This window comes from Rhodnius prolixus, unplaced genomic scaffold, assembly GCF_049639745.1.
Source record: "Rhodnius prolixus isolate KJV_2025 unplaced genomic scaffold, Rpr scaffold_11, whole genome shotgun sequence".
NCBI lineage: Eukaryota > Metazoa > Arthropoda > Insecta > Hemiptera > Reduviidae > Rhodnius > Rhodnius prolixus.
Window position 1 is genome coordinate 18581697 of NW_027411625.1, and position 25155 is coordinate 18606851.

Consider the following 25155-nt stretch of genomic DNA (forward strand, 5'->3'; position numbering starts at 1 on the left):
ATAACTTCGAAATGTATATTCAATGTTCTTATACAATAGTAAAGAAAATTCGACTGAATAAGGTTAGACATAGAAGGCAAGAGCTAGTGATGGTGTATCTATTAACTTACTAAAAAGTAATGCCGTCAGTGCTACTGCACAGTGTACAGTAAAGTGGAGCATTCCTATGTCAATTGAGTGGTTACAGTTCATGGTTCTTGAGTGAATTGCATTTTTCAATTTCTACAAATATCGTTTTTATAAATAAGGAAATAAAGTTATATTCTGTTTAATCAAGATTGCGTAAGTTAGTAGCAATTTTGATTTTGCTATAAGTTGTAAACATTTTGTGAAGCTTTTACTAGTGATTTTTATAAATAAAAGTAAGTATTTCGTCTTAAATTGTATTTATTATGGCAAAAATTATTGTCTTGTAATAAGAGTAAGTATTACGTTTGAAAAGTTAATAATATGCTCGGTATCTATGTGACATTTTTTTTTTATTTCTGTAACTTAATTCTATTTGTAAAGACTTATCTGTTCGTCAACTTTAAGACGAGTAAATTACTAAAATCGCTATAACCTCTTAAAATATAAAAAAGAATTAAAAATAAATTTCGTTCTTTTTTTAAATCTTATTTTAACTAGTTTCATTCGCCAGATTATCAAGCTATGTGTAATTTATTCGTTTTAGATAATTCAGCCTAATAATTTGGAAAGAATTTCAGATTGAATGTGCTTGTGATCGTTGAGTTCGAAAGGTCAGCTTTCTGAACATTTTTGAGGATGCACTTTGTTATACTGTGACAGAAAAGACCTATTTATTTAGCATTTAAACAGCAAATTAAACGAAATGCGTTATTAACATGTCCGTTTCAACTTCCTAGGTTTTTAAAAGAAATTTTGCACCACATCTTCAATATTAACGGTTCTTTTTAAAAGCTCTCTCTGCCAATTTACTGAACCTCCTATGGCTTATTGATGTTCTCGACTTTATCATTATACTTCTCTTAGCCATACACGTTCATAGGAAGGTGAACTTACTGGAAACGGTAACAATAGTCTAGAATTTTGTGTGATCTATTCTTGAACTGCGTCCTCCATTGAGAATTTGCACTCATGCCACGAATGGGTCCATTGTGCCCTGAGATTTTTATGTATATTTGTTGCACGTTTTACCACACTGATTTTTTTTATATCTGAAGCTAATAGATAAAACTATCAACTTTTAATACAATACAGATTTTTACATCTAACTTTTCTTTTAGCAGATATTCACTTTTTTAAAACCGAGTACTTCTATGTACTTTTTTTTTTACTCAAGTTCCAAGAGTAGTAGTCCATCAGCACCATTAGCTTCATTTACTACTTCATTAATAGAAATTCAACCTTTCAGTCAAGATATCAAAATAAAGTAAAGCCTATTTTTCAGACGAGCTTTACGTCTCACTACCGATTAGGTATCGTGAACGGAGGCAGACAACATAACTTACCTTGCTATATTTTACGTGTTACACATTAAATAAAAACCAAGCCCTAGACCGGTAATCGACGTCCACTACACAGCGTAGCTTTGTAGTCCTTGCCTCTAATTATAGGCTGCCGTGGCACCTCATTAAAAACTTTTGAACACCTTCTTCCAAAGGTTGACCTTGGCTTTTGTTTTCCACACGTTTCCCGTCAGGTTCAGACACAAAACTTCCTTTCAGCTTAAAATTTAATTTATTGTTTTTTCTTTCTTTCCATGCTTGTCATTCTATGTATAGCTTGAAGTTCCTTGAATATTCTTCAACATTACAAAAAAAATTCATTATTGTTTTATGTTAAAGTGTATTGAGGATAAATGTTTCTTCTGCAGCGCATCCAAGAGTGTCAAGCTTTAGTCATGAATAATTAAAAAAATGTGTAAAAAACAAAAATATTAATTTACAGTAACAATGAAGTACAGATTACTAGACTATGAATTAAGCCTATCTTGCTATAAAGTGTAAAGAAAGCATTTTTTAAGAATATGAAAGTATTGTAATAAAGTAGTGTAATGTAGTTGTAAGCATATTATGACAAAGTTTAGGAACAAACTATTAGTTACAAGAAAAATTGAAATCCTTAATAATAGACCAAAAGTAAGCATGGCGCGTGGTGAGCTTTGGCCGAAGTCCCCTCCTGATAAGAGTTTTTTTACGATTGGTGGACATTGGTATTCATAATTATTTAAAATTAAATATGGTTGCTTAATTGTTCATCTTTTCCGTTTCTCTTACTCTGTTCATTACTGAACAAATATTTTGAAATAAGCCAGCATGAATGACTGAAATTAGGAGCTGATGTATGAATAAAATGTTGGGTACTTGCTGATTTGTGTTCCTTTTGTCGTTTCAACCCTTATAAAAAAAAAATCAACCCTTAACTTAACTTTTTAAACTGTAAGTTTTGGTTAAGGAGTAATATATACATTATTTATATTTTACTCTAGAGAAAGCAGATAGATTGAGAAAGTATTACCTATCTATCCCATTTATATAATCACATATAACAATCATTTCTTCTGTTTTGTCGTTTAATTGCTGTTAGGGCATTGCCCTTGTCATTATATTTTGCATTTGCTTTGCAGGTACTAAGATCGCCATCTGAATGCTGTGCCCACATGTTCTTTACTAGAATGTATTTTCTAGTTTCCAGATGAGGCACAGTGTAACTCATATCTCTATACCATCAGACTTTTTAAAAGTATAACCACTGACATAGATTTTACTACATTCTGGAAACCAGATCTAAGGTAGGAAATAATACAATCTCCTTAAACTCTTCCCCTTACTAATTGTCCTTAACCAAACACACGTGTAAAGATTATTTATGAAAGTTTGTTAAAGTCATAAAGATTATTATTTTACCTTTAACGTTCCCATTCCATGAACGAAAAAAAATCAAAATACAATGAAGTAATTTTTTCAGATGAGGAATTTATTTGTAGCTATATACATATATACCCACAAATCGAATAAATTACGTTACTGAATATTAATAAATGAATTTTCACTTTTCTTCATTTTTCAAAAATTTCATTCAGAATTTGATAAAATTCCTCTGAACATTGAAATTTTCTCCACTTTCACTGATGGCTCCAACATATGTATTTCTCTTAAGTACATTACATAAACGAACACTATTTGGAGGTAACTGTCTTTCGAAGTAAGGTTCATTATAATAATGAACAATGCATAATGCATTGTGTATTGTCTGTTATTAAAAAATAAAGTCAAGAAATAAGAAATTTGAAGAAATGTTTGAGTTAAAAGCATGAGAATTTTATTTAACAAAAAATAATGAGGGTAACGAGGAAGATACAAGATAGTGGGCGCTAATGACCAAGGCAGTCGATGCGCCAAAAATAATAATAATAATAATGAGTAAAAAAAGTAAGTGTTCTCGTAATATTTTTCTTTTTTGGTGCAACGACTACAGTGACTCCAAGCGCCTGGATACCAATTAAAAATACATATGTAATATTTTTTTTTGTTTGTTTGTTTGTTGGCTTCCTGTCTGTGCAGATTAGCCAGGGCATATGTAATATCCATATTAAAACTTTAATAAATCTCATAATATTGGATCTAATATCCTTAAATATTTTTCATAATGTGCCATTGCCTACAGAGAAGCAGCGTTTTTTGAAAGTAAAGAAACTTGTCTTTTCTTTTAGAAATAATTACGCTTATTGCGAGTCGATTTCCCCAGTGCTACATATGTTCTGTTCTCTTACTCCGAAGAAAGACAAAGCCTTTGGTGTAGATTTTCGATTTTGAGGCTTCACCATGAATATCTGTCATTAAATCCGCTCTGTACAAAAAATTGGTTAGTGTGGTTTTGGTCAGAATCTCTCACCCCGAAGTACTAATTTAACTAGACCGTATTTTCACTTTTTTTCTCTAAAATCTCTAAGATTTCTTTGAACTTGATGTCTACATTTGTAGACCTATAACTTTCATTTGAAACATTTTTCCTGGAAAATCGATTGAGAGCGCTTCTGAGGAGGGGTGGACAGAATTCTCAGTAAAATACTATTTCAGTGTAAAATACGATCTTAAAACTTATTGACAATAAGAATGGATGAATATCTTGCTAATATGAGTCCAACATTCCACAACCGGAAGATCCATTTCAGTGAAAGTTTTTTTCTATTCTTCTTTTAGAAAATGCCTGCAACGATGTTCTCTAAATATCGTAAGTGCATTACAAAAGATTTTATCAACTTTGAAGTAATATTTTTAAGGAATTATTTTTATGGGGTAAGATTTTCCGTAAAGTGTTATTTCGATGTTATGAGCACCTTTAAAAATGTGTGTAACTTTAATTAGAATAGAAACAGTATTAAAATTGAAAAGAAATGACACATTGTGTACGAGAATGTCGAGTGAGTGTTCACGCTAGATTTGTTTGTATCATTCAATGCATTACTAGGCCTTAGCCCATAAGTAGTTTCAGTTCGGCAGTACTGCGGGTAAAATCAATATTAAGAAGCGGAAGCTTATCATTAAGCGGGTAGATTCGGAAAAACAAACTTGAAATCTAGGCAATACTTACACTGTACAACTGGTTCTTTAATACTTTTGGTTACTAATTTATTTCTACTCTATTCAACAAGAGACAAATTTTACTGATATTATAGTGGTCCTTATTATAATCTGCAAATTTAAGACGTAGGGTTTTCCAGGGTTTACGGGCTATATTTGGTCGAACAATGTGATCTGCTAATTTTGGGTAGTTTGAAGGTTACCTGCATTCTAAAATATAATCAACTTCACATTGTGTCATCCTCTAAGACAGTTATTTTCAATGAAGGTCACAAGTAGGTGGGTTGGAGCACTAAACATCAAGCTACACCACTCTGCAAAAAAATTGTACAGCAGAATGATACCTTCTTGGCACTTCAACGGTTCCTTGCCGCCAAGTTGTAGTATAATTTGGGACTCTGATATTTTAAAAAATTGAAAATTTGGAGGAAGTTTTACTATATGTCTTATCTAGGTAGTAGAAAAAATGCAAAATAGCCTGTGAGCCTTGCGGTACAGCGGATGGTAAATAACAATAAAAGTAATATTTTTCATCAGGACTCTACAAACACAAATAGAATTTCGAGTATGTTGTAGAATGTGTGTGGGGCCCCCTGCAAAATTATTATTACTAATAAATCTATTAATCTTAGCCCGATTTTGTTGAAATTTGGAAGAATGAAAGGGTTAGTGCTCTCCTACGTACATTAAAGCGACGTTCTGCTCTTACACCTACTAAGGGGAAGTTTTGCAATCATTTAAAATTATCGTTTCGTGAACCTATTTTCTTCAATGAAGTGTTATTTGATTCAAAATGTGTTGTAGATTTGCATTTTTATAGGTCTCGACGCTGTGTATCTTTAGTAGAGGAGTTTGCCCCACGCAGATCAGGCCCTCTCTAAAACTGTTATTACTAATATTTCTATAACGCTTAGTCTAATTTTGCTAAAATTTAGCACAAAGAAGTGGTTAAAGCTTCCATACGTGACTTTAAAGTGCCATCAAGCTCTTACTCTTACAAAGAGGAAGTTCTGCAATATTTCAAATTATCGGCGTACGAACTTAATTAATTGTCTTTCTATTTGAAATTTTAATTATGGTAGATACGGCTTTTTGGGGTTTCGATGGTATACACTTAGGAGGGAAGTTTGCCACAAGTAAATATAGCCCCCTTTTAATCAGTTATTAATAATAACTCTGTAAATCGTCGCCCGTCTTTGATCAAATTAGGCAAGTAGAAGAATTTAGAATGCGTGCGATTTAAGTGCCATCCTTCTATTACACCTACTAAGAGAAATTATTTGCAACCTTGCCGTATTCGCAGTTTAAATTCTCTTTGTCCGTTTACGGATAAGAAGTGTAATTGCAAATAATTTTTCTTTTCCTTCCTTAGAAGTTATTGTGATCACAGCTTGTTTTCTCTTACATCCCTTAAGAGTTATTAAAATTTATCTATTAATTTATCTTGCAATATTCTTTATATTATCCCTCTTAATGGGTTGTAATCATTCATCACTTAATACCTTTAAAGCTAATATGTATTGTGGTACTGGGTACGATTCCCGGTCTTAGACCTTGGATTTTATTTAATGGTTAATAAAGTATGTTTGCTAGTCGCCTCCGTCCACGACACCTAATTGGTAGTTGGACGTTAAGCCCGTCTGAAAAAATAGGCAATTACTTTACTTTTTTTTTTATTCATCACTTAATTCCATTTCTTAATCACATTCTTCCATCACTTAATTTCATTTCTTCACTCTCTCTATCTTCTTCCCACCAAATGCATATACCAACTACTTATCGATTTTATTTTGTTTATGTTTTTGAAATCTGATTTAAGTGCAAGTTTAGCGCATCAGAAGCAAGTAAAAATGGTTTAAGTTCCATTGTTCAATTAAACTGGTTGGTACGTTACTTTATACAGTAGTTAAGCATTAATAATTAATAATTTGTTAATATTAAATGGTAATTTAGTTTTCTTCAATTACATTGTTAATCTAGGTGTTCTCCCCACAATATTACACACATGTAATTAAAACTGTCCGGTAGGACAGTTGTATCAGGGGTAATCGTAAAAAACTGCACGAAAAAGCGTAACGTTGAAAAACACCCAACTTCGACAATTTTTTTCTCTTTTTCTATAATAGATACTGTAATATAAAGTAACGCCATCTATATTTTAGCTAACTCTTGTGTAAGTTTCTTGGAAGGTTATAGCAGTAATAAAAAAGTAACGCTTCGTCTTTACATGTGTACTTGCTCTCCCCATCAACTATTAATAATTATAAAAACGTAATAACAATACATGGTGTCAGGTGTTTTGTTGTGCGGAAAATAGTGCAGTACAGTTTCAATAATTAAAACGAAATAGTAATAAGGTCTTTATTAATCAAGATGAGTGACCAGTCATTCCGATTGCAGCCGATAGTTTTCGACTCAAGTCTTGCACACAGATGGCCTCAATGGAAAGAGATGTTTATGCTAAATATGAAAGCATCAGGAAAAATTAAATCAAAGGATGAAGAGCATAAAATTGCAATATTGCTTACAAATATGGGTGAAGAGGCAGTTGATGTTTTTAATACTTTTCCTGAGGCTAAAAAAACAGAACTTGAAATTGTACTTAAATCATTTGATGAGTATTGTGTTCCTACAGTTAACTACTCCATAGAAACATTTAAATTTAACAAGATTGTACATAAAGTTGGGAAAAGTTTTGATAATTATGTTACGGACTTGAAAAAACAAGCAGGAAAGTGTAATTTTGTTTGTGAAAATGGCATATGTAAAACTTCGTATGCTGAGAGAATGATTAAAGATCACATAATAGCTCACGTTAATGATGCAGAAGCGCAACAAAATCTCTTAAAACAAACTAAAGAACAATCTTTAGAAGAAATTATTGCTTTGTGTAGAGCTGCCGAAATGGGAAAAACGTATAAGAGAGAGATTTCTAATAATAATAATAATAATGAATTAACAAGCGAAGTGAATTATACCAGAAAATTCGCTAATAAACAAACTAAAAAGATTAAACATAAACTTCAGAACACCGATGTAAAATATTATGATTGTAAGAAATGCGGTACCAAACATAAACCTCGTTCATGTCCGGCTTTTAAGAAAACATGTTCATTTTGTAAGCGCCAAAATCATTTCGAAGTCGGTTGTTTTTTAAAAAACCGAAAGAAAAGTGTTTATGAAGTCGAAACATCTTCAAGTGAGACAGAAGTTTTTAATTGTGAGAGTGTGGAACTTGATCTTATCAAACTAATAGTGAAATATGGAAAGAAGTTATATTTGTTGCAGGGAACCCTATTACTTTTAAATTGGATTCAGCATCTGACGTAAATATTTTGCCTTTAAACATTTATAATAATCTGCAGGATACATCCAAAATTGAAAAGACGAATGTTCGACTGAGGTCTTATGGAGGTTTTACTACAAACCCAATAGGTAAAGTAAACTTTAAATGTACTTATAAACAAGTAAATGAGGGTTTAGATTTTATAGTTGTGAACTATGATTCGTCTCCTATTTAAGTGCCAATTCATGTCTAAAATTAGGACTTCTCAAAAGACTTTATACAATTAACGCCGATAATAAAGACTCAGGCAATACAGCAAAAATTGTTAATAAAAAGTTTACTAATCCAATAAATAATAAAATTAGTGCGAAACCACAAGTAATAAATTCAAATAAAGATAGGTTTATAGATAAGAACTGATTTATTTACAGGAATAGGGAAACTACCATTTAAAATTAAAATAAAACTGCGTGATGAAGCTATACCTGTTGTCAAAAGAACTCGTAGAATACCCGAATTTCTTAAGAAGAAGTTAAAAAATGAACTGGATCGCCTTGTGAAACTTGAAATAATCCGTCAAACAGACGAGCCCACTGACTGGGTTCATGATATTGTCATTGTCGAAAAGAAAGATGGGAGTGTTAGACTGTGCCTTAACCCAATACCTTTAAATAAATATATCAAACGTGAACACTATAGTATTCCAACTCAAGAAGAATTAATTGCAAACTTAAGTGGGAAAAAATATTACACTGTTCTAGACATGAAAGAAGGTTTTCATCAATTTGAACTTGATGAAGAGTCTTCCAAAATGTGTACAATGATAACCCCATTTGGACGATTTTCTTATTTACGTATGCCCTATGGCCTTTCTAGTTTTCCAGAGATATTCCACAGAGAAAACTCAAAAATATTTGGAGATCTAGATGGAGTGCAGGTTCTATTTGATGACATAATAATAACAGGAAGGTCTGGAAAAGAACATGATGGCAATCTAGAAGCTGTCCTAAGAAGAGCAAGAAGAAATAATGTGAAGTTCAATAAGAACAAACTGCAATATAAAAAGAATGAAGTTAGCTATATGGGCCTCGTATTTACACCACAAGGTATTAAACCTGCTTATGACAAAGTAAAGGCGATTAATGAAATTGAACAGCCAAGTAATGTAAAGGAGCTTCAGAGCTTTCTTGGTGCAGTAAATTTTGTAAACAAATTTATTCCTTCCTACTCAGAAGTTGCAGCTCCGTTAAGAGAACTTCTCCAGAAGAAAAATCCTTGGAATTGGACGTTAAAACAGCAAAAGGCTTTTGATAGTCTTAAGAAGTTAGTTACTAATGCACCAACTTTGAAAATCTTCGATCCTAATCAAGAAGTATTGATACAAACTGATAGTAGTCAACATGGTTTAGGGTGTTGTTTAATGCAGAAGGGACAACCAGTCTCATTTGCTTCTCGCAGTTTAAATTCCGCTGAACTAAACTACAGCCAGATTGAGAAAGAAATGCTCGCTCTAACATTTTCCCTTAATAGGTTCCATAATTATATTTATGGTCATGACAATGTAATCATTCATACCGACCATAAACCTCTATTAAAGATAGTGCAAAATGATCTTCATAAAAATACTGCACGACTTCAACGAATGCAGCTAAAAATTCTCAAATATGACTTTACCTTAAAATATATACCTGGTTCTCAAATGTTCATCGCTGACATGCTGTCACGTTTCAGCCTTAAGGAAACTGGACCAGAAGATGTGGACATGACACAAATTGTTCATGCCATCACACTTGAAGAATATTTACCTATACCTAAAGAAGAAATTCATGCTTTGAAAGAAGCGACTGAATGCGATCATGACTTCACATCCATGAAAACTTATATACATAAGGGCTGGAAAGGAGTCAATAGAAAGCTTCTCTCGCCTGAATTGAAAATTTATTTTGCTTTAAGAAATAGTCTCTTTGAGAAAGATGGTCTGTTGTTTTATGATGCTCGTATAATAGTCCCAAGTAAGAGTCGACTAGAAATGAATTATGAAAGAGTCGAATAGAATTCATAAAATAGCCCATTTAGGGATTAATAAGACAGTGGCAAGAATTCGTTCTTTAATGTATTGGCCTCGTATGTCTACTGATATTGCTAATTTTGTTGGCAAGTGTTCTATTTGCCAGATGTTCCAGAACAAGAGAACAAAGGAACCATTACTACCATCAAAAACTCCACTGTATCCATTCCAGTGTATAGGTATGGACATAGGAGAATATAGAGGACATATATTTCTTGCTGTAGAAGACTACTATTCCAGATGGCTCGAAATCATTACATTAAAGAACAAATCTGCCAAGGAAATAATATGTAAGTTGAAAACATTATTCAGTAAATTTGGAATACCAGAGACAGTCCGTTGTGATAACAATCCATTTGCTAGTTCAGAAATGAGAAATTTTGCAAAAACATGGGGCTTTAGAGTAATCACATCAAGCCCCCACCACAGCAAATCTAATGGACTCTCAGAGAAGGGTGTGGGTATTTCAAAAAAACTCATCAAGAAATCTATCCAGGGTGGAAGTGATCTCCAACTCGCTTTATTGGAATATAGAGCTACACCTCTGACTGGACTTGACTATTCACCAAGCCAACTAATGATGGGGCGATTACTCCGCACAAGCGCTCCAGCAACACTCGATCTACTTGTTCCAAATTTTCCGTCAGAAGAGATAAGAACTCGAATGGAGGAAATAAAACTTCAAAGCAAAAAATATTATGATAGAAGCGCCAAGAAGGAGGAGACTTTCCAGGAGGAACAACCAATTTATATCCAAGATACTGATGGGTGGAAGGAAGGTTGGGTTTCTAGAAAGCTCGAAGAACCAAGATCCTATGTAGTTCGAGATCAGACAGGCCAAGAACTTCGAAGAAATTCAGTATTTCTTCGTGGAAGAGAAACCATTGAACAGCCTCCAGTATTGTCTCCTCAAAAGGCAGTGCTGCAGACACCAAGGAAGACAGGTCTTGGTAGTAAACTACCTCCACCATCGACTCTGGAAGAACAGCCTGAAGACCAGTCTCTACAGAGAAGCATCGCACAAGATGGACCAGCCCTGCCATCCTCTGGTGAGCAGACATTGCCTCTTAACTCGGATGCGACAACAACAACACAGAGTGGGCGGGTTATCCGTAAGCCCAAGAAACTTGATTTATAATAATTACATAATAAGTTTATTTGTTTTTCTATCATAAGTTTTCTTTCTTTTTCAATTTGAAGATTATTTCTGTTCTTTTATCGTGCCCCATGCAGAGGGGGGCACTTTGCCGATAGGTTGATGTTGCGCGGCTGCGCCCCATGCAAGATTAGAGCTGGACTTTGGAAGTGACGGGAAGTCAGAAGAATCCATCTGAAATGCAGGCTTAGAAAGTGATTTACTCTGTTGAGCTCGTTTAGGATGCGACTTCATGTGCTTTTGCAAAACGTAACAACTCTTGTGGTTTGCAGTGTGGGAACCTCCACAGTTCACACATACTGGTGGATTATCTACTGGGGTTGTACATACTTCCGTTAGGTGGTCACCAGCGCACTTGAGACATTTTGGTTTGCGATAGCAATTTTTTGCTATGTGGTTGAACGACTGACATCTATAACATTGCGTTACTCCAGAAAAGTTTTTATATCGCTCCCATGAAATAATACATCCACATATCTTGTTGTTGGCCACAACATCTTTAACAGTTACGTTTTTGTCGAAAGTAGCTATAAAGAGCGGATATTTTATGATTGTCCCCATTAAATCTTTTTTCGTCATTTGAGATACTTTAGTTGCTGGGGTACTTTTATCAGCTAAATCCTGGATTATTTCCTCGCACGTTATATTGGGTGGCAAGTTCCTAAGTACTAAAGTATGATTGATTTCATCTTTAGGTGTGTAGGTGTGATATTCGAGTTTAGCTGAGGCTACTTCGCTAAGAATTTTGTTATAATCTTCTTTGCATTTTGTCAAAAATATAAGTCTATTGCCTCTGCATTTAACATCGAACTCTTGTTTACATACGGCTCTTAGATTTTTAAGAGTTTCCGAATGATTTTTAATATAACTATAGACCACAATAGGTGCTATTTTGACAATATTTTTAGCCATAGGCGTCTATTACTAACACTGGGCTGAGGAATACTATCCTCGTCCATGCTCTCCATATCAGAAAGTGGTTCGAAATTATTAGCAGTACTTACAGTAATTTCGAAAGGACTAGCATCGGTTTTCCGTTTCTTCATTTTCACTGCTTGTCGTTTCTCCTTTTCATCAACTTGGTCAGCCGCAATAATTGCTGGTGAAATGCCACTAAGTGGCATCTTTGCTTATTAAACCAACAATATTCAAGAATTGCAATAAACGAGCTGACGAAATTAAAATAAGATAAGTTTGGGCAAAGAAAAGAGACTCGCAATGTAGCACAAAGTTGTAACAGTCAACAGTTCAAAGTACATACAATTGGTAGGAACACTAAATATGTGCCAATGAAGAGGAATAAAATTAATTAACTTAAAAGAAAATTAATTTTGTAACTTCACTATTTTAGCAAACCATATGATTTTGAATAACCGCTTTTATTATTAATTAGCTCCGTGAGGAGGTGTAATATAAAGTAACGCCATCTATATTTTAGCTAACTCTTGTGTAAGTTTCTTGGAAGGTTATAGCAGTAATAAAAAAGTAACGCTTCGTCTTTACATGTGTACTTGCTCTCCCCATCAACTATTAATAATTATAAAAACGTAATAACAATACAGATACAATTCCCAAATTTTCTTTAAAAAATAGGGCAAACCCTCTTTTATAAATGCAATTTTTTTGCAACAACCCAGATCTGATAAATTTCGAGAAAAAAGTTGCTGAAAATGAGCAAAAACGGCTTTTTCAGAAATTGGTCATGTTGTTGTTGTTACTTTTTTTGTAAACTGCGTAGCGCCTAAACGCTCTAAATAAATTCTAAAAAATGGAAAGAAAAAGTTAATGCAGCAAAATTACTTAAATCATATCAACTAAGCATGAATGAAGTGTTGGGTATTAGCTAGTAATCAGCTGATTTGTGTACCTTTTGGCGTTTAATCAACCCTTATACTTAACATTTTAAACTGTAAGTTTTCGTTAAGATATAAAATAGATATGCATATTTTTAGTTGGTTATAAAACTTCTTTATAACAAGTACTCAGTTAAAGGGCTACATTAAATTTGTTTGAAAATGAATGAATTGTAATTATAAGCATTATTTCTTTGTAATTAACTAATTTGTGCTCACATAAGACGAAATCAAGACTGAAATTTGGTTTTAACTCAGTAATTCAAATTACAACAGTAAAAGACCAACTCCAACTTTCCCTTTTTCTTTTTAATATGCGAGTGAATGTGATGATTATTCAGAATAAAGAAATAAAGATGAATCACAAGAATGATTTGGATTAGAATTAAAATGAAGTGCATTTTTAATACTAACTATGATGATGAGATACATCTTTTATTATTGTAACAGAAAAATATTTATGGGTTATAAAAGGCCAGCACAAGGGTCTGTGACATCTAATACATTCTAAAAAATATGATCCTAGAAGTATTAATGAAATGTTGGGTACTTGCTGATTTGTGTACCTTTTGACGTCTAATCAACCCTTATACTTAACTTTTAAAACTGTAAGTTTTTGTTAAGGTAAACAGGGTGATCCATTTAAAACGCACCAATTGCTAATAACTTTTTAGGAAAGCGGAAATCCGGAAAAACCGATTAAATAAACTATATGTTTTTTTTGGTCTAGTTTTCAAATTTTCCAATCCCGATATTGTATCTTCTTTTTTTGTGGAGTTAGGGTCAAAAAACTGATTGAGGCGTCTAAGGACCACTGGCTTTGACAGTGATTATGAAAAGTAAATATTTTTTTTTTTATTTATTTTTTAATTTGTTTTACAGGTTATAAACCTGTAACAAAAGGAGTTGGTTTTATCCTTAACAACAATGAATACAACTTGGTACAAAAAATACAAACAAAATAATAAGAATCTAACATACAGCTAAATTCAAACTTTACTCATTCAACAGAAATGACCGTAACATTAGTATATTTTTAACATATTTGTACACGTTGTGAATGTTTGATTGAGAATAATCATTCGCTAATATTTCCATTTCTCTCGCTAAATTGTTGTTATCAAGGTTTAAACTTTGCCTATAAATGCTATATGCAGGGCATTCTAAAAACAAATGAGCGATATTTTCACGCTGACCTCCATTACAAACCATACAAAATTTATTTGAATCTATTGTATATATAATATTTTTGACAGTAAACTTCAGTACATAAGGTCCTGACATTCTGAATTGAAAGAATAATTTAATAATATGAAATGATAATTTGTCATTAAGATATGGTTGTATTATTTGTTTATTAAGATAAGAGTTTTTGGTAAAAGTAAGAAAACTAGAATTTATCATTTTGTCATAATCCATGGAAATTAAACTTTCTTTATACTTCTCTAACAGCGTGCGAACATGGGACTTATCTTTTATAAAGGATACCAAATCGTTTACATTTTCTAGATTTACATTCAGCAATAAATTTGACAGTTGCGAATACCAATTATACTTTAGTTTATTATTAGATTTATCGTTAAATAAAACTAACTGAGAAAGACACAATTTAGAATAGTTCTGAGTATTAAGGTTTACAATTTTTAACATCAGATTAAGAGCAGATTTAACTATAGCATAATGAATCTTTAACCGTCCAGTCTCCAATCGAACAAGATAACCTGGTGTGTTACGAGGAATTTGGAATAGTCTTTTATAAAAATTTAATTGCACCCTTTCCAAGTCCTCTAAATGCCTGAGTGCCCATACCGGTGAACAATACATCAATGTATTTCTCACCAGAGAGTCAAACAGATACACCTGGGAATCCCACGATTTGCATTTACCTCTACATAATATTTGCATTACTACACTGGTTACTGCGTTACACTTACAAATAAACGCCTGAGAAGTTTGATTGTACAAAGCAGATTTAAAAAATGGTATACCAAGATATGTAAACCGATTTACCAATTCTATTTTAGTATTATTGTAATAAAACTGTCTATGTCTGGCCGGACTTCTACCTTTACCAAACTTTAATATTTTCGATTTATTTACATTCACAACAAGCCTATTAATAGAACAATATTCCTCTAAAATCTTAATTTTTTGTTGTAAGTCAGTGAAACTATCACCAAAAATTACTAAATTATCTGCGTATGATAACAATATTACATCTGATTGGTTATTTATTCTAATTCCACCAACATTCTTTTCTCTGAAAAAAGTCTCAATATCCACCAAATATAAGTTGAAAAGCATCGGACTTAATATCTCGCCCTGTATGACACCTCTGGAAAGGACCATCTCTCCAGTTCTGAATGTATTGCCCCTTATGCTTACCCTCATATTTTTATAAAGACACTGCATTATTCTAAACATTTTCCCATATAAGCCTATGGAACGTAATTTTTTCCAAAGTAGATCGTGAGGTATGGAGTCAAAAGCCTTTTCAAAATCAATAAAAAGACAGTAAAATTGCTTATTTTTTATTCCAAAGTGAATTTGTATAACTGAATTTAATATAAAAATGTTGTCAATACAACCCCTATTTTTCCTAAAGCCACTTTGGCTCTGTGGGATAATATTGTAAATTTGATACAACTCTTCCAATCTAAATAGAATTACTTGTGTGAAAATTTTTGTAATACAATTAACTAAACCTATTGATCTATAATTATCCGGCAAATTTCTATCTCCTTTTTTAAATAGCATATATAAAATAGTATGTTGCCAATCATCTGGCAGTTGTTCGGCTTCTAAGATTTTATTAAAAAATACCTCAATATAAAGCAGCCAATTGCCAGGCAAGTATTTGAAAAATTCATATGATAATTGATCAACTCCAGCGGCCTTATTTTCCCTACATTTTTTAAGTGAACGTAAAATATCATCAGATGTAATATATCTATCTAAAATTTCATTTGCAGGATCAAAAAAAATTTCACGATTTACATTAGTTGGACTTAATTTTGCAAGTAGATACGCCTCCCATGAATTCGCGTTTATTGAATTCTTATTACAATCTTTATTTTTTATTTTCATATTATTTACAATTTTCCAGAACTGGGCAATATCTTTACAATTACTAAGTTGATTAGAAATAGTATTAAAAAATTCGGTTTTCTTGAATTTTACAAGTGACCTATAAACTTTCTTTTCATTAAGATAACGTTTTGTTACTTCATCGTTGAAATTTCTTTTCTTACATAAAAGTAGTAATTTCTTAACTTCTTTCTTTGATCTGGCACAGTCATAGTCATACCAGGGATTTTTTCTTTTAATTTTATAAACCGAAGTACCGGTAGAACTAGATACTTTATTCCGTACCATTCCCAACACTTTTGCTGTTTCCCTAATTGTAGAAATTAAATTACAATGGATGTCCTCAACAGTTTTATCCCCAAAATTAATAGCTAAATTACCGCTTAACATCATGACATTTATATAGCGCTCAACCAAATTCGATTTCCATTTGATTACCGATTCATGTATCAAAGTTGCTTTTTCTGCAGGCAATTCAACTTCTTTTTGTAGCCCCAGATTTAAACTAAACTGTACAGGAAAATGGTCCGATTGCGAAACAAAATCAAGAACCTTTAAGTCACGAAAGCATGACAGGCTGCAAACATCCATCCAAACCAAATCAATGACTGACCTACCGAGAGGTGTCACACAAGTAAACTGACTAGGATTGTCCGATACCGATCGACCATTCAATAATACAAACGATCTTTCATCCATAAAATTCATTAACTGACTTCCTTTCGAATTATAATTTATATCTAAACTAGATCTATTTTCAGATAAATTTGTATATACAGTAAAATCTTGAATACATTGGTCTAACAAACCCATTCTTGAATTAAAATCCCCACAGATTAGAATAATAGAATTAGTAAATCTATCTTTTATATCATATAAGGTGGAATCCAAACAAACCAGCCATTCACTTATTGATAAATTAGGCTTACAATATATTACTCCGATTACTAGTGAGCTCATGGTCAAAACAACCCTAAAAAAAATCCACCATTCAGTTATTTCAATTATCTCAGCCGGGCCTAAACTATTTTTAACTAAAACCAAGTTTCCTCCACTTGCACGCCCTCGACTCTTTTCTTTAATTGCACGAGACGAAAATACAGTGAAACCATTGAAACAAACAGGAGGATTGATCAAAGAGGAAGTAAGCCATGTCTCATTCAAGCATATTACATCATAACCAGTGAATTCATTACAGTGTGTAAGAAAATTGTTGTAACCGTGTACATTCCACAATAAAAATTTAATAAAATTATGATCATACCTGACTATTTTGGATTTTTTATCAGTGTTTGGCTGGCTGTTTGAGATCACAGAAACGCTACTGTATGAAGTTATTTTGGTTTCTTGTATAAAAAATCAGTAATTGAAGCAGTTGTCGGTTGCAGTTTTTCCTTTCGTTTCCTTTTGGAGATGTTAGAGACGGATGAAATATCTGAATCGTAAGCACCATTTTCCTCTTCATCAGAAGCATTGCCTGGTAACTGACGTATTTCTGACTGAGTAAAAAACAGCAAATCTTGAGTATTCCGAATAACTTTCGGTTTATCGTTCGTTCCTTGTTTCACTAGTATGGAGCCATTTCTATGCCAAACTGAGACTAGCCTTCCTTGCACTTTCAAATCTCTAGCCTGCTTTAGTAACTTATAAGTGAATGATGAAAGATATTCATTAACATAAATATTCTGCCCCGTCCCCGATTTTAGCTTCGCCTTATTTTTTTTTGCCTCTATTACGAATTTATTTTTCAGTGAAGTGTATACGAATTTGCATATAATAGATGAAACATTTTGATTTCCAAACTTTCGTTTATAAATGTAATCAATCATATCTTCTCTCAACTCCAAGTCTATCAAACTGCCGATATGTTTGAGAACATCAAACAAATTATCATTTTCATTTATATGAACGTTATCTATTTTAACATAATTTTGGTAAACGGACTGAGAACAATGTAACACTTCTTTACTTAAATTATTAATTTCATTCCGTAGTAATTTATTTTCTTCTATCAAGATGAAAAGTAAATAAAAAAATAGCATTAACCCCGTTTCGACATGACTAATATCGATATTACTAATATTTGTTGAGATATTTAAGATCAAAGTTATAATTTTATCTTATTCGTGATCGGTTTTCAATATTAATTTTCCACAAGAAATACAAGTTTTAGGGGTCCTCTGACTACAAAAAATGTATTTTGTGACCCAAAGAACAAAAATAATCATAATTAAAGATTTTAAAAATTGTAGTGTAGTGTAATGGTTGAGGGTGAATCAGGATAACTTTGTTTTATCATCAAATAAAATCAACCATCACATCATGTTAATGTACCCCATATGCAAGACTTCTTGACCTATGATTACGGTTAGAATATCTTGTCTGACGAGTGTTGGTCTAGTGGTCAAGAGCGTGGCTTTGCAAGTGCGAGATCCCCAGTTCGAATCCTGCGAATGACTACATGTTATTAAAAAAAAAGTATTATGATGTATTAAAACTGTCCGGTAGAACAGTTGTATAAGGGTTGATCGTCAAAAACTGCACGAAAAAGCGTAATGTTGAAAAACACCCAACTTTGACAATTTTTTTCTCTTTTTCTACAAAAGATAAAATTCCCAAATTATCTTTAAAATAAAGGACAAACCCTCCTTTATAACTAATTTTTTTTGCAACAACCCAGATTTTATAGGTTTCGAGAAAAAAGTTGCCGAAAATGAGCAAAAACGGCTTTTTCAAAAAATGTACTTGTTCTTGTTCTTCTTGTTGTTGTTCTTGTTACCTTTTTTGTAAACAACTTAGCGCCTAAACGCGTGAACCGATTTTCATGAATGAGGTGTCATTCGATTCGGAATTTTATGTAGATGTGCCTTTAGGGGGTCCCGACGCTGTACATCGAATGGGTGAGGAGTTAGCCCCCTTTATGTAAGGCCCCCTCCAAAATTATTATTACTAATTACTCTGTAAATCTTGGCCTGATTTTGATAAGATTTGGTAGGATGATAGGGTTAGGGCTCCCCTACGTAACAATAAAGCGGCGATCAGCTCTCACACTTGTTAAGGGAAAGTACAGCAATCGTTTCAAATTTTCGACACGTGAACCGATTTTCATGAATGAACTGTCATTCGAATCGAAATTTTGTACAGATTTGCACTTTAAAAGTCTCGACGCTGTGCCTCATAAGGAGGGGAGTTTGCCTCACCCAAATAAGGCTCTTTCTAAAACTATTATTACCAATATTTCTGTAACGCTTAGTCCGATTTTGCTAAAATTCAGCTCGAATAAGTGGTTAAAGCTCCTCTACGTGGCTGTGAAATGCTATCATGCTCTTGCACCTACTAAGAGGAAGTACTGCAATCGTTTAAATTATCAATGAGTGTACCGATTTAAATCAATGAATTGTCGTTCGATTAAAAAATCTTTGCCTCTTTGCCTTTTAGGGAGAAGTACTACAATCGCAGTTAAATTTTGCTATTTACGTACAAATACCTTCCTATGTTATTCAAAACGCTTTTTCAAAAAATTGTTATTGAGTTTGGTTTGGGGGACCGCAACTATAATCATTCTTTAAAAAGATCTCTCTAGTGGTAGTTACGGTTCCGACTTAACACCTTATCAGGTTATAATGATAGAATTGCTCATTCCAAATTTTAAAAAACTCTGTAAAGCAAATATGTAACTTTACAAAATAGACAATGTAAAGCAGATATGTAACTTTACAAAATAGACAAAAAGGAAAATCTATCCAAAAGGTACAAAAACTTACAGTTTAAAAAGTTAAGTATAAGGGTTGATTAAACGCCAAAAGGTACACAAATCAGCATGTACCCAACATTTCATTAATACTTCATTAATAGTCAAGTAATTCTACTGCATTAATTTTAATTAATATTTTTTAGAATTTATTAGTTGTCACATATGCTGGCCACTTCATTTATAATATTTTTTTGTTATAATAATAATAATAATAATAATTTATTGTTCCAAATAAAGATACAAGATCTCATTGGAGAGAGTTCACTGTTTACATCTAATACAAAAACAAAACATTTTTACTATTTGAAATAAAAATAAATCTACAAAAATAAAAATAAAATTACATCTCAAAAATTGGTACAAAACTTTAAATTTACTTATTCAGAATTGCTTAAAACCCTTGAATTCTCCACTTTTTTTCTTATTTATTTTTATACTTTTTTTTTTAATATTTTATTCTTTTCTGCAAAACGCTCTTAACTTGCATACATCACGGACATATTTAAAAATGGTTTTTAATTCAGGTTCAGATGTCATACTAAGCATTCTAAGTACATCCTCATTTTGAGGCTCATTATGGATATTAAGTTCATTATAAAGGTGTTTCCTTAAAGGGGCATAAATTGGACATATAATAAATATATGATAAATATCTTCCATTTCTAATAGGTTGCAGATTGAACACACTTCCTCAGTTTTAATTATATACATTACATTTTTATGACAATTTTCAGTATTAATTTATTACCAGTTCTCAACTGTGCCAGTACTTTAGTGATATGGTGTGGAATTTTAAGCGATAAATAAGATTGTGGATTTTCATAATTACAATTAATGGTTAAACGCTTATAGATTAGACAGAAACTACTCTTAGCCAAACTTGCTTTATCTAATTCGAGTAAATAATCTTTGTATTTCTTTAAAATTTCTGCTTAGTTTTTTTTTAAATATTCAAAATTGAAATTAACTGAATCTAAATTATATCCACAATTTTTCAATAAATTCTTTAGTTGCGTCTGTAACGCTTCAACCCTCCTCCCAGACTTTAGGGGTTTCAATTAGAAAATTAGAACACCTGGTCGACACTTTAAAACTTTATTATCTTACATAAAAACCCTTGACTAATAATTAACTAATTAACGTAAATTGTAAATATGTAACTTAACTAATAATACACGTAAATTGTAAATATGTAAATTAACTAAAAAGGATAAAAAACAACTACTAAAACAGGAGTTCCCCCTTACCGCCCGTCGCCCTGCCAACCGGGACCAGAGAGTGGCACCCCAAAGACCATAGACAGATTTGGAACACCTGCAGCTTGCCCATTCCTCGCCAAAAATCTTCTCGTCTTCGTCAGGGTTTTTCGCACTCAGCTCCAGCCACTCCTTTCGGTTACACTCACTGTTCTGTTTTCCTTTTCTTCTTTTCTGTCATACTAGCTCTCACACAGACCCACATAGACACACCCTACACACACACACACCACTCTCTAGGCCCCCACCATTCCGTCGGCAGCGCGAACAATGCTCCTAGTAACTTCCTGAATATGCATTCTAAGACTACATTATAGGTATCGTGTTACGTCCTCTATGTATAACAATTTAATTCTAAAAGAAAATATAATTACAATTCAACAAACCCACAATTCCGTCCCTTACACATCCTCCAATTAAACTTTACACATTTTATATTTTTGTTGTCCAATTTAACCAATTCATTGAAACAAATTTTCGGGAATCTATCAGATTCCATAGCAAATATTTGTAACAGCCATTTCAGGGCAGACTTCAACACAAAATATGATACCGGACATGAGCCGATCTCCAATCTAATTATATAATGAGGCGTGTTGACCGCAAGTGAGAGCAATTTTTTATAAAATCCTAAGTGGCAAGACTCTAATTTTTGTAAATATCTTAAGGCCGTAACCTGTGTACCGTATAGTAATGAATTTAATGTTAACGAATGATACAATTTGTTGCGAACCTCCCATGAATTACATTTTATATTACTTAATATCTTCATCACAGAGCCAAATCCGATATTAGTTCTAGCCACTAAAGACTCAATTGCATTTTTAAAGACACCAGAATTACTGAAAATTACGCCTAAATACGAGTACTGACTCGCTTGCTCTAAAATGTCATCACCGTACCTAAATGGAATTTTGGATTTCACATATTTGCCCTTATGGAACACAACAACTTTGTTTTTTTTACATTTAGTTTTAAGCAATTATTATCACAATAAGTTTTAAATAAATTTAATTTTCTATTAACATCAGTAACGGAATCACATAACAGGACCAGATCGTCTGCGTAAAGCAGGCATAGAATGTCAACATCCTTATTAATTTTTATTCCTGCAACCTCCTGACTTCTGAAATAACTCTCCAAATCGGATACATATAAACTAAACAATAAAGGTGATAGTGACTCACCCTGTAAAACACCCTTTGTTATATTTATTTCCGAGCAAACACCTTCCGGAGTCCTAACTTGTAGAGTTGCATCACTATACAAATTCTGCAAAATTCTAATAAATTTTCCGCTAACCCCTGAATCAAACAGTTTCCTCCAGAGAAGGCCATGATTTATGTTATCGAAAGCTTTCACTAAATCTATAAAAACTGCAAAAAGCTTCCCATTTTTTTGGCAGTTTTAATTGTACCAAAGAATTAAGTACAAAGATATTGTCTACACAGCTTCTTTTCGGCCTAAATCCACTTTGGGCTTCTGGAATAATATTTGCTGCTTGACACCATGAACTTAGCCTATTAAGGAGTATCTGCGTGAAAAGTTTCGTTATACAATTGACCAAAGCTATGGGCCTGTAGTTAGCTGGATCTAGTTTACAACCTTTCTTGTGTATCATTGTGAAAATAATCTTTTTCCAGGATTCGGGTAACATTTCATAATCTAATATTTTATTAAATAACACCTCCAAATATAGGAGCCAATTAAAAGGTAATAATTTATAAAATTCGTTCGATATACCATCATTTCCCGGAGTTTTATTATTTTTAGTTTTATTTAAAACCTCCAAAATTTCTACTGTTCGTATTTCCGCGTCCAGTGACGGGTTCCTAACATCTATTAAACATTCTTTCTGCAAAGCAAAGTTCTGGTGGTAATCAGATTTAAAATAAAGATGCCACTCCCTTAACGCTATAGCCGAATTACTAAAAGTTCTCCTTTTGAATTTATTTATGTGAGACCAAAATGTTTGACTATCTTTAGCAGCTGTTATTTCATGAATTATTGTATTGAAATAAGTTTTTTTTAATTTAATTTTTTTTTGTATTCTTGTTTAGATTCGATATAAAAGTTTCTAAAATTTTTCTCAAAATTATTTTTTTTACAAATTTTAAAATTTTCTTTCATTATTTTTTTTGCCGTTTTACATTGTTGGTCGAACCAGGGATCATTATTATTAACTTATACATAATTTTTCTTTTGTTTACGGACTAAACCCAAATGTTCCGCTGTTTCCCAAATAGCGTCCTTTAAATTTTCATTTATATTACTAATAGTTTCTAAATGCAAGTTATAACTTATTTTTGGCATATTTTCCATATTTAAAACATATGCTTCCGCCTTATTATTATCCCAACTTAATCGCGAACAAACACATGCACCCTGAGATGAACAACTACTTTTTATTTTCTTTTTATTTAACGGCAAATTTAATTTAATTTCGATCGGAAAATGATCAGAGAGTGTGGACCACTGAATAACAGATAGATCGACTATTTTATCCAAATTATAATAATCACACCAAGCTAAATCTATGACACTACTTCCCACCTTAGAAACAAACGTTTTTTGACCTAAATTATCAGACATTGTTCTGCCATTTAGCAGAGCAAAAGAATTTGATTCAAAAAAATCTACTAACATATATCCTTGTTTATAGATTACTTCATCTGTAGATATTCTGATGCAATTCAAATTAGTGCCTTCAAAAAGGTCCAGATCCATCTGATTCAGTGCTCCCACCCTGCTATTAAAATCCCCCAAAATCAAAAAATCGAATTGTTGTTCACCCTATGTAATTCATCCAAAGTTAATTGTAACAATTCTAAAATTTGAATCATATCTATACCAGGTTTAAAGTAAATATTACCTATAATCATATCAAAGAAGCAATTTTTAATTTTAATAAAAATCCACCAAGCTGTTTTTTCAAGAACACACACTTCAAATAGATTTTTTCTCACATACACTACAAGACCACCACTGGAACGACCTCTTGATTTTTCTTTAATAGCTGCTGATGAAATAGCTTCAAACGCAGAAAGGGAAGGAATCTTCTCTAAATGATCAGACCTCCAAGTTTCAACCATACAAATCACCTGGTATTTATCATAGTTATATTTGTCATCCACCACGTTACCAAATCCATGCACATTCCAGAACAAAATAAACAAACTATCTTCTAGATCAACCCTAAAAACGTCAGGAACGAAAATTACGTTTGCCAGATAAATCCGGAGAACTTAGAGCTTTTCTCTTTTTATTCGTTTTAGGTGATCTCTTTTTCTGCTTAGAACTCAATCTTCCTTTTTTCAGCCATGTATGTAGAGTATTTCCAGATGCGTCCGATGAATTCTCTTCCAGTTGTTCAGATCCCTCAGTAAAGTTGTCAGTGTTTGCGATATCACCACTTATAGAATCTTCACGTTCAACCAATGCAGACTGACTTTTCTTCAAATCATTCAACGTGCAAACTTTATTCTCAATTAGTAACTTATCATACCTCAAATATGCTTTTTTATTACTTGCTCTAGCTTCATTTAAATATGGCAAAAGCTCCTTTCTTATTAACCTTACCTCCAATGGGAAATCTTCCGATATAAAACTTTTTTCTCCTTTTAATTTCTTACCATTTCTTAAGATTTCATATTTACGCCTAGACGATATAAGTCTAACAAGTACAGGTCTAGTTTTAGTACCGCGTCCAATTCTACGAATACTATTCACCTCCTTTATATCAATATCCAACTCTAATTTGTTTTTAAACAGCTCCAACACTCGTTTCTCTAGCAAATCAATTCTTTCTTCAGTCTCTTCCTCAAAGTTAAAGAGAATTAAATTATTTTTTTTGTGCAGAGTTTCAAAGTGACTTTTTGTAATAACATTTGTGCGTAAAATATCTACCTCTTTTTTTAAATTCTTATTTCCTTGCCTTAAATTTATTATATTTGGTTGCATCTTAGAAATATTTTCATTCAAAGTGGAAAAAGAGGATTTAAATTCATTGGTATTACTTGTTACCTGCTCTTTTAATATTTTCATATCGTTACACATTGCCGTTATCTTTGCCATTAGTAGATTGAATGGTTCCAGCCCCCCACTCAAACACTGGCTCCCACTACTACTGTCTTCTGTTTTCGTCTGTT

The 25155-nt window shown here is 32.5% G+C and overlaps 1 protein-coding gene across 3 annotated transcripts in view; it reads left to right on the forward strand.

The window, feature by feature from the left end:
• Nucleotides 1-66: 66 nt before the first annotated feature.
• The window catches only part of Kr-h2 (transmembrane protein 33-containing Krueppel homolog 2), a 63507-nt gene continuing 38418 nt past the window's right edge, over nt 67-25155 (forward strand). The window contains exons 1-2 of one of the 3 annotated variants that reach the window (XM_074138038.1): nt 67-362; nt 2591-2755. Coding sequence is in view for 1 of the 3 variants with exons in the window: in XM_074138037.1 (XP_073994138.1) it covers nt 9870-11013 (1144 nt within the window). In the remaining 2 variants the exon portion in view is untranslated. Of the gene's footprint in view, nt 363-2590; nt 2756-6905; nt 11014-25155 lie in introns of those variants that run through there. The other 2 variants (XM_074138039.1, XM_074138037.1) reach the window with 2 other exon arrangements.